The following is a 13,068-nucleotide window of genomic DNA, read 5'->3' as shown; positions in this document are numbered from 1 at the left end:
AGAGAGAGAGAGAGAGAGAGAGAGAGAGAGAGAGAGAGAGAGATAAAGAGATGTATGAATAGTTGTCCATCCACCTGTCCTTTCATCCATCCATATGCATCCCTCTATCACTCCGTTTATGACTCCATCCCTCCCTCATCCCTCCATCCATCCCCCTTGCATCCGTCCATCATTCTATACATCCCTCCATCCACTTCGAACTCCATCCCTCCCTCCTCCTCCCTCCTCCCTCCTCCATCCCTCCCTCCTCCATCCCTCCCTCTCCCCCCTCCCCCCCTCCCTCCTCCCTCCCTCCGTCTCACCTGTTCCTGGCCCAGTATCAGCACCCCTCCTGGCTTGATGGGGTGCCAGGCGGCTAGCCCCTCCCCCCTGCCCCTCATCTTGCCCCCCTGGTAGGCCTTCCACACCCCGTCCCGTAGCGTCCAGCTCACGCACACATGCTGCCACTCGCCCTGGGTCAGGGACAGGGGCAGCTGCGCCACCTACAGGACAGGGGGACAAACTGCAGGTCAGGCCTGGTGATGAGAACCACTTCAGTAACTTCACTTCACCATTCTGGATCCACGATCCCCAAAAATGTCTTCCCTCAAACACTCAATGCCCATTCCATCCCACCACCGGAAGATCGCACCGATCCAAAATGGCCGCCCAGTTTCACCTCCTACCTTATCGTTGATGAGCAACTCCACTGGGTTGTGGATCCCCTGCAGCAGCACCAGCTCGTTGGGCTGCCCCGGGACAGAGTAGGAGAAGGGCGTGCCGATGCCCGGCTCACTGGGCTTGAGCCACATGCAGGCGGTGAAGGCGTACATCTCGGGCATGTCCTTCTTCACCAGGCCGTACATGTAGTTGGTCCTCATGGGGAGGGACAGGACGAAGCCTTCTGGGAAGGGGGACTCTGTCAGGGCTGGGGGAGGGAGGGAGGGAGGGAGGGAGGGGAAGGAAGGAAGGAAGGAAGGAAGGAAGGAAGGAAGGAAGGAAGGAAGGAAGGAAGGAAGGAAGGAGGGAGTTAGGGAGAGTTTTTGTCATCTCACGTTCCTCCTCCGCTCCCCCTCCTCTCCCTGTCCTCCCTTCTCTTCCTACTCTCTCTTATCTTCCTTTTTCTCCCTTATTCTTCCAACCCCCCCACCTCCATACTCACTGCTCTCCAGGTGAGTGAGGCGGTGCTGCAGGGTGTCGATCCCCTGGTCGATCTTCTGGTGGTGGCTGTGGGTCTCCGTCCTCATGGTCTTCCTCTCCTCCTCCAGCTGCTGGATCTTCCTCTCCAGCTCCCCCTCCAGGTCCTCCACCTTCCAGGGGGCCTTTCCGCGTGGGGAGCCCCCAGGAGGGGAGGCCTTGGCTGGGGAAGCAGGGGCAGCAGGGGGGACCGGAGGTCTCGCAGGGGGTGCGGAGGATACGCCCCCGGTTTTGGCGCTAATGACCCCTGACCCCATGCTGAGGGTCAGGGAGGGGTCGGTGTGGTTATGAGCAGCAGGTCCTATCTCCGACTGCAGGAGGGGAAGGAGGGAGGGAGACGGGGGTTAGATGGAGAAAACGAGAAATAACGTTTTTTCAGGACTGGGGGGTTACCAAGGTTACTGAGAAGGAGCAGAGAATGAAAGGATGGAGAGGAGCTTGTGAGCGGTGGAGGCGTGCGGAGGCGTGCAGGAGGGAGGGAGGGAGGGAGGGAGGGAGGGAGGGAGGGAGGGAGGGAGGGAGGGAGGGAGGGAGGGAGGGAGGGAGGGAGGGAGGGAGGGAGGGAGGGAGGGAGGGAGGGAGGGAGGGAGGGTGGGAGGGAGGGAGGACAGAGGAAGGGAGGGTGGGAGGGAGGGAGGACAGAGGAAGGGAGGGAGGGATAGATAGATAGCCAGGGCATAAATTCACTTTAACTGGACAGTGCAGTATGTTATATTGAAACCTGGGTCTACTAGGAGGGGGGGTGCTGTGTCTGTGGATGGAAACCTGCCTCTCTTTCACCCAAACACACACATAAACTCTCTCTCACACACTCACACACACACACACACACACACACACAGTCAAGACCTTTGAGACAGCAGGTTACAGGAAAAACTCAAGCTGGGACTTCACATTCAGTACACACACACACTGTGTAGTTATCATTTTCAAGGTCTCTCTCTCTCTCTCTCTCTCTGCAGCCAGCATCCTCTCATATTTTATTTATTGGTCCCCTACCATCCCTCACAGATGGAAGGGTATAGGGAGGGCTGGTAGGGGGCAGCGTGTAAGAAACATTCCCTGCTACTCGACGGAAAGAGGAGGGGGTGACAGGAGAGGAGATGAACGGAGTGAAACGGTGTTCTGGGGAGATAGTCTCATCGCTCGATGTTTATTGTTGTTTTGTTGTGTGCTTTTTAACTATTTTTTGTCATCGCTCGATGTCATTAAAGGGAAACGATTTCCATTACGTCATGTAAGGGCCGCTGAGAGTCACGTGCGCAATTAGTCAACATTTAAATTTAGATTTGTCATCTTTTTTAGTTTGTCATCATTTGTGATCTGCTGATTCCCCTTACATCTGTGACCGTTATTTTGGATCGTTCGTATCATGTAAAAAAAAAAAAAAAAAGTGCAATTATTCTGGGAAAATATTAATTGGATCTTCCACAGAAATCGACACAAATTCAGATCATTCATCTTAATCTTCGGCTGTACTTTCTATTTGCATTATTTGTAGTGAGAGCTTCCTGTGACAGTTAAGACTATCTAGAGTCTACTCTTTGTCAGAAAAATACAAAAATCTCATCTTGAATTGCCGTCTGTTTCTGAAGTGAATTGAATTTATTATCTCAAATGTGTTATACGCAGTTGTAACATAGACCCAGTGAATAGACCCATCGTTTGTCTACAAACCTCCAGCTTCTCAATTCGGTCCTTCAAGTCAAGGATGGCCCTCTCCAACTCCTCCACAGCCCGAGCGGTCTGCAGCTGCACCGCGGCCGACGAGCTCACATCATCCCCGGCCATGAGGCGGCGGTTGCCCGCCCAGACCCCAAGACTCCTCTCGGGTAGGTTCCGGTCGTCGAGGTCGCTCTCGCACTCCGTCAGCTTCCCGTTCAGCTCGCGGATCGTCCGCTGGTCCATGAGGATCTGGTCGTTCTGTTGCATGACCATCTGCCGGAGTTCGTCTGCGGTGGTGCGGAGGTAGCCCCAGTCATCACCGTAAAGAGACGGGTCTTCCGCTTGATGATTCAGGATCTTGGTGCTGCAGTCTCCGGCCGGGATCGGAGTGCAGATGAGCCGGCTGAAGCTGAACTGTTTCGGCCCTCCGCTGCTCGTCATCTCCCCGGGACTCAGCGCGTTAAGAGCGGGAGTCTTCAGACCGAGTCCCAGCCCGCCGCCATCCTCGTAGGATTCAGAACCGTGGAGAGCGCCCAGCGGACCAGCGTGAGCAACAGCGCCCGTACCGAGGGTCTGTAACAGGGCCTCCGAGGTCAGCGTGCCGTTGTCCGTGAGATAATCGGCGCCACCTTTCCTCGGGTAGACACTCGCAATGATGCAGATGACTGCACCGAGGAAGGCCAGCGTTCCAGCTGCTACCAGCACCACAACGAACTTCATAGCGACGGAGAAAACGATATATCTGCGACTAAAATGAAATTTAATTTGAGTATGAGTTTATATTTGAATATAGGGTAATGATATACAAATCTGAGGAAAAAAACAACACGGTCAAGTCAGGCTACTACGGTCTAGCCTATAATTACGTGTCCATTTTCATAATCCTTCCGTTATATGATTTTATGCTTACCTTATCCCTCCCAGTGAAATCGTAGGCTACGGCCGACACAATAGTGGTGCCCCCCAAAACAGCTCTTAGGAACAGAAAAATGTACGTTGGTGGTATTCAGTTGTGCGTCGGTTATCTGTTTTCCGCCTTTTCCATGTAAGATTTACAAGAACCAGCCCGAGAAGCGTTGAGCTGGTCTACCGATTCACGGTCTCATGCGCTCGGTGTTGCTAAGCTGCTCTCCTCCGCGGTTACTATGGGAATAGTGAGAGTGGGCGGGGAGAGGCACGGAGAAGGGAGGGCGTGGGCATGCGTCACTCTGAGGTGAGGAGACAAACATGAACAGCGGTAGTCAACACGACTGACTGAGTGCGTGCGTGCGTGTCATAGAGATACACGTAGAAAGAGGGAGAGACAGAGAGGAAAGAGAGTGAGAGACAGAGAAAGGAGAGAGACATAGAGAGAGGTAAGAGAGAGTGAGAGACAGAGAAAGGAGAGAGACATAGAGAGAGGTAAGAGAGAGTGAGAGACAGAGAGAGAGTGACACATGACAACCAAGTATTCATGGTGCATGAAGCCGACATCCTTTGGTGTCCATTAAAGTCCACAGCTCAGAGAATTCACTCCAACACGTGGCTCTTAAACCACTCTGCCCCCCTCCATCACAGAATCCATCTCTTACTGACCAACAGGAGCCACAGACGGGGGTCAGAAGACCGCCCTTTGTGGCTCATATCACTGGAGCCTCCACTGGTGTCTGCAGACTGAGGCCTTTCAGACTGAGACACAGTCCAGACTCCAGCACAGAATAGATGCACAGATTACAGATCAGGTCCAAACTCTGCTGGACCCGCAGAAGCAGTGGGTGGAGAGATAGCGAAGAGTCAGATGGCTGAGCGGTTAGGGAATCGGACTAGTAATCTGAAGGTTGCCAGATCGATTCCTGGCCGTGGCAAATTACGTTGTACTTGCCTCGGGGGGAATGTCCCTGTACTTACTGTAAGTCGCTCTGGATAAGAGCGTCTGCTAAATGTAAAGTATGATGTAAAATGTAAAGAGAGGAAGATAGATGGACGAGGAAGATAAAGACGAGGAAGATAGAGAGATGAGGAAGATAGATGGATGAGAGAGGAAGCAGGGGACAAGAGGACGAGGATCCAAGCTGTGAACGAAAGGCGATGACAAAACAGGAGGGGAAAGAGGACTCTGTTAGAAGGAGTGGATTCTGCCACCGTGTGGACAGTCAGGACACTGCACCCTCTCTGATCTGAAGGCTGCTAGGACAGAAAGCTGAGGATTCCAAACGGAACGTTGGTCAGGCTCTGATGGAACCCTTTCGGTTTCGGTGCCAAGAGAATGTGCCAGAATTCCACAAGATAATTCTAAAGTAGGCTGAGCCACAGGATCGAAAAACCACCAAAGAAGCTTCAGCCACACTTGATAACAACTAGAGGTTGTTTTTAATGAAAAGCCTCATTATGGAGAAACACACACAGAAAGCAACAACCGGAACTTGACACCTGTACAATAAGGGTTTACAAAAACATGCTTCAGATACATTAGAATATCATCATCTTGATCATTTTACCATCAATACAATTGACAATTCATATTACCATTTATCACAAGACAAAATGCAGTCTTTTCACACGTTATTAAATTCACTACTCCAGGGTCTTCCTTCCGATCAAACCCATATTGGACTGTCAAAAACAACAACAATGGCATCAATCAAAAAAATGAAATACAAACTCAACATCACATTATGCTTAATTAAAAAGGTATTAAAAGTAGAAAGTAAAAATCCATCAAAACACAAATGGTTATTAGGGTTCAAAGTACACAAAAGATTTCATCTTAGACAAATGTTCCTTCCGCACTTAACAAAGTGCCATGATGACTGGCACAAAATTTACATCCCAAAAGTCATAAAAACAAAGTTTCAAAGTAATTTTCAAAGCCCTATTTGGTACTTATATAGGCCACTATGTCGAGTTGTGCTATCCCTTCATTGAGAGACAGAGAGAAAGGAACAAACTAAAAAAGTATACATTTACACTCACTGTTTTAACCTTTTACGTTCATCTTGGTCTGTGGACTCCCAAGACCCTTATGTAGCGTTACGACAAGTGCATCAGTGGTGCTACTTCTAGGTACATACAGTTTCCATGACGACGACGACTAGAACCTTCTAGCTACAGTACTGACGATGCGATCACGGGGCTGCGCTCTCCCCCGTCCGCGGCGATCACGGCACCGCACATAACGGACACGGAGAGGGCTACAGATGGATGGATGCAGGGGCTGTTCTAGCAGGGGGGCCAGGGGGGGGGGGGCAGTGCCCCTGTGACAACAAGCTTGGACCCCCTTGTGTGTCCCCCCTAAATGTTGAGTCTGAATCATTATACACATGGTCTTTTGTCTGTTAATGCCTGCAATGCAGTGACAAAAACTACGTGACAATATTCATGTTTAATGTAACTAGCCCCTGTAACAGTACAACTGGTCCCAGCTTGGCCCTCCTAGTTGAAAGAGGACTAGAACCACCATTGATGGATAGGTCTGTAAGATCGGCACGGTACATGCCGGATGTACAAAACAGGACTTTGATAGGTCTATTTGACTAGTTGAGCGGTTGGAAGGATTGGGCGTGCGGAGGGAGACGAGGAGAACGGGGCCCCCGACGACGAGTGGTTAGAGGGACAGCGTAACTAAGGCAACACATGCGGAAGGTTGACATTATTATTATTGTTGATATAGTACAGACATCACACTCGGGTCAAATGGATAAGGTGCTTTTAGATTTTAAACGTGAGTTAAGCACTTTTGTGAATGCTCTGTCGGTGAGCTGAATCGAGAGCACCGTAGGAATTCATCGTTACGCATTTGGACCCTGGTGAAACCAAACACTTAGCCAACACCAGGGAGAATGTTGAGGGGGGCGGTTGCGGGGTGGTGGTAGGGGGTAGCGCCAGAGGATGTTATGGTTCTGGCCAGAGGATCCTGGCTAGAATATGACCCTTGGATCCCTTAATCATCTCAAAGGTTTGCCGGTTGGGGTAAGCGGTATGAACCGGACTGGACCGGCTCTAGTTAAAGAGGATGTGTAAGAGCGTGGCTGTGTGTGTATGTGATCTGAAGCGGTGTTTAGTACCCTCCTGTATGCAGTCCCACAGCAGAAATACAGTTCTAAAACAAAGACAGTTTAGAGTCTTGGCAGACATTCTGAATGAAAATCGAAGGGTGTTTATTTGGGTTATATATTTTTTTCTCTTTTTTTTTTTTTTTTTGAAGGAAAAGGCAGGCGTCGGAAAACATGGCAAAAGAAACAGCAATAAGTTAACATGATCTTATTTTGCTTCCCCGTTCTTATTTACTCTTTTGCAGCTTTTAAACGTTGTGCGTGCATATAAATATTCATATATGCCTGTGCGTTGGAGAGAGCTCTAGCATGAAAAGGCCATGGATCTGAGCAGAGCGGCACACAAAGATTAGAGTAGGGTTATTTTGTTTTTTCACGCAGTGGAGTGCCCTGCTATAACCTCAACGTGGCGATGCAGTTTTGCAAAGTCCAACAACCTAAGTGCAAAATACCGCCGGTTACCTCATTTAACCCTATGCGAGATGGACGTCCAATGAAATTGAGTGAAACGAAGACCGAAACACAGACGCAGGTTCTTTAGCCCCGCCTCCAGACTTCACCAAACCAGTTTGTTTACTTCCTACTAGGCGAACTTGGATTTAACCCCTTTGTCCATCGGGAGGGGTCGGACGATTACTTCCGTGAACACAAACCCACGGTTCTCTTGTGGCAGGTGAGCCGAATCAAACGCACCCAGGATCCCGTCGCTGCTTTCGTTTTCCTGTGCGAGATTGCGGATTAATGAGGCCAAGCCCATAATACCAGGCCTACCAAGTCCACGCAAGTTTCAGTAAAAAAAAAGAAAGAAGCTCTCGTACTATTCCATGGCTGGGTGTGGGAGTAACATTACACTACAAATCATTCCATTCCATATCGTTACATAATTCAATAGTTAAAGGGGAGTATTATAATTGCAGTATTTCAAAAGTCTCAGTATTTTTACGCATTAGCTACAATGGGCAATCGATGGCGTCTCCTTTGGAAGTCTTCCTATGGCTTGGGCTGGGAGGGGTTTCCTGGGGCGGGGGAGGGTGCAGGGGGGCTCTTATCGGGGGGGGCGGAGGGGGAGGCGGGGCGGGAGGAGGGGGAGGGGAACTCCTTGATGGTGACGGTGAGGAGGTTGGAGGTGACGTCGGTGACCACCACGTTCTCGTGGCTCGGCGCCAGCTGGGGGCGCCAGTCGGGATCCCCCTCCACAGGCACCCTCTGGGGGCCGCCGGTAGGGGCGGGGTTAGCGACAGGGTTAGCAGGGCAGCCAGCAGGGGCGGGGTTAGCAGGGCAGCTGGCAGGGTCGCGGGGGAGAGGGGACGCAGTGCTCTCGGAGGCGGCCGGGCGTTTGTGTTGGCGACGCCGCCTGCGTAGCGTCTTCCTCTTGCCCTCCCGAGAAAGGTCCAGGGCATCTTCATCATCCTCCTCGGGGGAGGAACCGGAGGAGAGGGAGGGGGAGGAGGGGAGGAAGGGGGCAGCGGGGGCCGGGCTGGGGCCGCTAGAGGAGACGGACGGGGCAGGAGCGGCCTCTTCCTGGGTCGCGGTTTTCTGAGGTTCTGGAGGGAGGCCCGGGCTGGGCTCAGCCTGGGGGCTCGAGTTGGAAGGCAACCCCAAGGTGGAGGCCCCCGGGGTGGGCACAGGGGCAGGAGGAGCAGCAGGGCCGGCCTGGTTCAGGGACGGGGAGGGAGGGTTGGCGTCAGAACCACTGGAGCTGGAAGGTGAGGGCGGCGGCTGGTACTGGGGTTGGGAGCCTCCAGAGGAGGAAGTGTCCCGGGCCCCTGCGGCCCCGGCACCAGAGCCTGTCCCGGGGCGTGAGTGGAGAGGACCTGGCCCCCCACACTGGAGCCCAAAGGGCTTCCCATACATGGGAAAGCCCAGCATCTTGAGTGGCGGCTGGAACGGCCTATAGGGAGCCTCCCCGTGCCTCTTCCCGATGATGCGGTTCCTGGACGGGATGTTCTGGCGACCGGACAAGAGATTCGCGGACGACGGCTTTCTAGTTCCCCCGCCCCCTCCTCTGCCTCCCCCTCCGCTCCTCCCTCCCCCTCCTCCTCCTCCTCCACTTCCTGGTTTGTCAATGACCTTGAGGTTGAGGATGATGCGACCACGCTTGACCTCGCGCGGCTTGACGCGCCGGTTCAGGATGCGGACGGTCTCGGAGAACGGGGAGACGGCGGGGCGGGAGTGGAACGCGGCCCCCGGCGTCCCGCAGGGCGGGGCCAGGGGGTCGGTGCGGGGCAGCGGCCGGCGGGACATCCGGTGGCAGCGGCGAATGTCTTTCTTCAGCTTGTGGGTGGCGGCCAGCGAGTTCAGTTTGGGGGAGGGCGCCACCGATGACGAGGAGGAGGGGTGTGAGGTGGAGGAGGAGGGTGGGGGGGGTTGGCTGCCGGAGGAGGAGGAGCGAGGGGCGCTCTGGCGGGTGTTGGAGGATCTGGAGGAAGTTTCTCCTTTCTGGCTGCGGGCCTGAGGAGGACGAGCGAAGAAGGGGATGAGGGAGGAGGAGAGAAGAGAGAGATGAGGGAGGAGGAGAGAAGAGAGAGATGAGGGAGGAGGAGAGAAGAGAGAGATGAGGTAGGAGGAGAGAAGAGAGAGATGAGGGAGGAGGAGAGAAGAGAGAGATGAGGGAGGAGGAGAGAGATGAGGGAGGAGAGAAGAGAGAGATGAGGGAGGAGGAGAGAAGAGAGAGATGAGGGAGGAGGAGAGAAGAGAGAGATGAGGGAGGAGGAGAGAAGAGAGAGATGAGGTAGGAGGAGAGAAGAGAGAGATGAGGGAGGAGGAGAGAAGAGAGAGATGAGGGAGGAGGAGAGAAGAGAGAGATGAGGGAGGAGGAGAGAAGAGAGAGATGAGGGAGGAGGAGAGAAGAGAGAGATGATGGAGGAGGAGAGAGATGAGGGAGGAGGAGAGAAGAGAGAGATGATGGAGGAGGAGAGAGATGAGGGAGGAGAGAAGAGAGAGATGAGGGAGGAGGAGAGAGATGAGGGAGGAGGAGAGAGATGAGGGAGGAGGAGAATGACGGAGGAGAGACAGAGGTTAAAGAGGAAGCAAGCTCGCAATCTGAGACATTCCTACCTTCTGCTAAGCTACTGCTCACCTTCCGTGTGAGCTAGCAGACTTCAGTGAACAGATCAACACGTTAGGCTCATGAGTCACATGAGTCGAGGGCTTTGCGTCTCTCAAACAGCCCTTCTGCTTTCATCTCTAGCCTGGCGGAAGGACTGAATGACTGCACAATCCAAATATTTTCTAACCAGATCTCTGACGTCACGAGCGCCGCAAAACAAACAAACTAACGAAAGCGAATACCTTTGATGTTGAGGTCTTGGGTTTGGGTCCTCGCTTCTTGGGCCCACTGAGTTCCCTGTCCCGCTCTCTGAGGGAACAAAAACAAGGAAGTGATTCAAACAAAACAACAATAACACTCTCTCTCTCTCTCTCTCTCCATCCATCCTTTCCTGACTCCGGTTCTGGCTTCCAGCACTGCCCGTTTGCACGTTAGTAGGCGACCAGTAGAAGAAGAAATCTCAAAGATTTACAGAGACAAGGGCTACGAAGGGAGAGCCTGACCAGACAGAATGGTGTGTGTGTGTGTGCGCCTGTTGGAGAGTATTGAAGTGTGTGTGTGTGTGTGTGTGTTTGGCACAGTCTTGGGTTGTGGCCACGTGACAACAATGCTGGGCTGAGACGCTCGGGACAGGAGGAAGCTGGGCCGAGGTTGGAACACTCAGAAAAACAGAACGTTGAGGTTGGAACACTCAGAAAAACAGAACGTTGAGGCTGGAACACTCCGAAAAACAGAATGTTGACACGTCCCACGAGACTGTGACCTGTCAACACAACCATCTCCATCACCGTGTGTGGACGAGAGTGAGTGAGAACCGAAAACAGAGAGAGACAGATACAAAGTGGGAGAGACATCGAACAGAACAGTGAGAGACAGAAAGAGAGAGAGTGGGAGAGAGAGACATCGAACAGAACAGAGGGGAGCTTGAAAGCGAGAGGGAGTATAAAAGCAGGGCAGTCTGGTGAGGTCTTGTTTGATGGAGTCATACTGAGAAGAAACAGACATCTCTCTCTCTCCACACGCATCTCCCCCCCTCTACACATCTCTCTCTCCCCCCCTCTACACATCTCTCTCTCCCCCCCTCCACACATCTCTCTCTTCCCCCCTCCACACATCTCTCTCTCCCCCCCTCCACACACATCTCTCTCTCTCTCTCTTTGAAGTGGTCTGGCAAGAGACAACTGAAGCCTGCCGTAACAGAGACAGTCGCTTTCAGGGGGATGGAGGGAATAATAGACAGGAGAGAACAGGGAGAAATTTGAGTTTAAATGAACAGCGTTTGCTGGTTGGGTAAAGAGAGAGAGAGAAAGAGAGAGGGAGAGAAAGAGGGGGAGAGAGAAAGAAGAAGAAAAGAGGAAAATGGTCGGGAGACAGTAGTTGTAAAATGCAGAGCCATTTAAACACTATCTATGAATACACAGAGAGATGTAAAGATACTTACTTCTGTTCGAAACCCAAAATCAGCCTGTCATCCAAGATGTTTTCCTCTGGCTCCCAAGTGCTGTGTCTAGAGAAACACAACACGATGTGTGAAATCCAAAACGTCATTTTGAACGTTCACTTTCAAAGATGTGCACACATCAAATCTTCTCCGAATGAGTTAGACTGGTGAATTAGACGGGTGTTTTCTCATTTACGTTTGGGTTAGACACCTACGCTAAATGACTCACATTCAAGTTTCTTAAGTAGTATGCGTTACGATAAGTCACTTACTTTAGTGCCCAGCCTTTCCATTTCACTAGATATTCAAGACGACCCTGCAAAACATCACCGGAGACCAACAGACACAGACACAGGAGAATGACCGACATAATCAATGTGCAAATCAGCATCCGGTTATAATCAGATTTTGAAGCTAGAGTGCTGTCCTGGAACAAAAATTGATTCGTTGTAGAACTAACTTGAGTTCATATTAGCGTGTCTATAGCTAGTTGGCTAGCTAGCTAGCTGGCCATTCATTTTATAGGGAGGGGGTGGCTGGAATGCCTGACGACAGTATATTACAAACGGGGTGACTACCCAATTCGTTCCAGAATCAGCTACACAAAAACATTGTAGAGGGAAAATCTGGTCGACTAGCTACTGGCTAGCTAGCTTCTCCAATCAGCTACATAGCGAGAAACTCGAGAAATTCTTTGTTGCGGAATTGTGTGTCAATTCATTACCCAGCTGCCAAGTGAACTGATGTGTATTGATGTGCAACGTACTCCCCTTACCGGTGATGGTGTGGGAAAGTCTGAAACAAAGCACTGCTAAACAGGCCAGCTACTGTCGCAAGACCCCCCTCAAAACAACAGGCCCTGGCTTCCACACTGCAGTCAAACCTTAGACTACCACAATGCCCTCCTTCGCAGACCCCTTTGTGTCACTATTTAGTGCCCTGCCATAATATACGAGGTACCATTTCAACCGGACTGTGCTAGCTAGCCAGCCAGTTTATGGCTAGCCTTTCCAAGGCCCAGCTGCCAATACTAGACGAACAGCGAGCTTTGAGCACAGACAAGCACGCCGTGACGACCCTCGCCCACGTCTGCACGCTGCCTGGAACTAGCGCTGAGGTTACCCGAAAAACATGCAGGTCGGCGGGGAACTCACCTTGCGAACGCGGCGCTTTAGTATGGCTTCCGCGGCGAAAACACGATCACCGACCGCGGAGAGCTCCATCTTTCATGCCCAACTCTGTTCTCTTTCTCTCTCCCTCTGTCTCTCTCTCTCCAGATTCCGTGGGTACTAACCTACTACTCCCCTCCCCAAATCTATCAAGGCGGTTGCAGTCGCAGACAGCACTGTCTTGAAGCAAGCAGGAACGAGACGAGAGGAGTGTATCACGTGCCCCAGGTCAACCCCCCTCGGTCGTCCTAGCAACGCCAAAGGGCCAAGAGAGGATGCACGAGCCTTAAAGTACCCTAAGTGAATGGGAGCCATTTATTGCCCGTGTGGACTTTATTAATACTTAATAATTTGTGATTTATACTTGGTATTTGGTATATTCCAGAGGCTGTTGGCTGCTTTTAAAGCTGGATTTAAAATTATATGAAGTACTGTTTACATGTCTAATAAAAACACACCTGTGAAAAATATGTAAAATCGACGTGTGCATATCTTTGTTTCGTTGAAGTCGTGACAACTGTTCTCTCACAGCCTCAG

At 51.8% G+C, this 13,068-nt stretch overlaps 2 protein-coding genes across 2 annotated transcripts; both read right to left on the bottom strand.

Moving 5' to 3' along the window:
• Positions 1-302: 302 nt before the first annotated feature.
• On the bottom strand, positions 303-3,962 carry nptxrb (neuronal pentraxin receptor b; the record flags this gene model as incomplete). Its single annotated transcript, XM_047016910.1, has 5 exons — positions 3,752-3,962; positions 2,854-3,589; positions 1,142-1,487; positions 666-907; positions 303-482 (listed from the first exon to the last, which is right to left on the bottom strand). Coding segments are annotated over exons 2-5 (1,476 nt in total), but the record flags the coding sequence as incomplete, so codon positions are not given.
• A 1,200-nt stretch (positions 3,963-5,162) lies between these two features.
• cbx6a (chromobox homolog 6a) lies at positions 5,163-12,763 on the bottom strand. Its single transcript, XM_047016909.1, has 5 exons — positions 12,517-12,763; positions 11,635-11,678; positions 11,363-11,428; positions 10,164-10,230; positions 5,163-9,323 (listed from the first exon to the last, which is right to left on the bottom strand). Exons 1-5 carry the CDS (start codon positions 12,583-12,585, stop codon positions 7,863-7,865), a joined length of 1,707 nt encoding a protein of 568 aa, XP_046872865.1. The 5' UTR covers positions 12,586-12,763; the 3' UTR covers positions 5,163-7,862.
• Positions 12,764-13,068: the final 305 nt, after the last annotated feature.

Source organism: Hypomesus transpacificus, unplaced genomic scaffold (assembly GCF_021917145.1).
Source record: "Hypomesus transpacificus isolate Combined female unplaced genomic scaffold, fHypTra1 scaffold_427, whole genome shotgun sequence".
NCBI classification, from domain to species: Eukaryota; Metazoa; Chordata; class Actinopteri; order Osmeriformes; family Osmeridae; genus Hypomesus; species Hypomesus transpacificus.
The sequence above is the reverse complement of the archived record's forward strand: the minus strand, read 5'-3'. Positions and strand labels throughout refer to the sequence as shown.

Coding starts and splice junctions, on each gene's coding strand:
- cbx6a (XM_047016909.1), bottom strand. CDS start 12,585: ATGGAGCTCTCCGCGGTCGGTGATCGTGTTTTCGCCGCGGAAGCCATA. Junction 11,679..12,516: donor TAAAGCGCCGCGTTCGCAAG/GTGAGTTCCCCG, acceptor GATGTTTTGCAG/GGTCGTCTTGAATATCTAGT. Junction 11,429..11,634: donor TGGAAAGGCTGGGCACTAAA/GTAAGTGACTTA, acceptor GTGTTTCTCTAG/ACACAGCACTTGGGAGCCAG.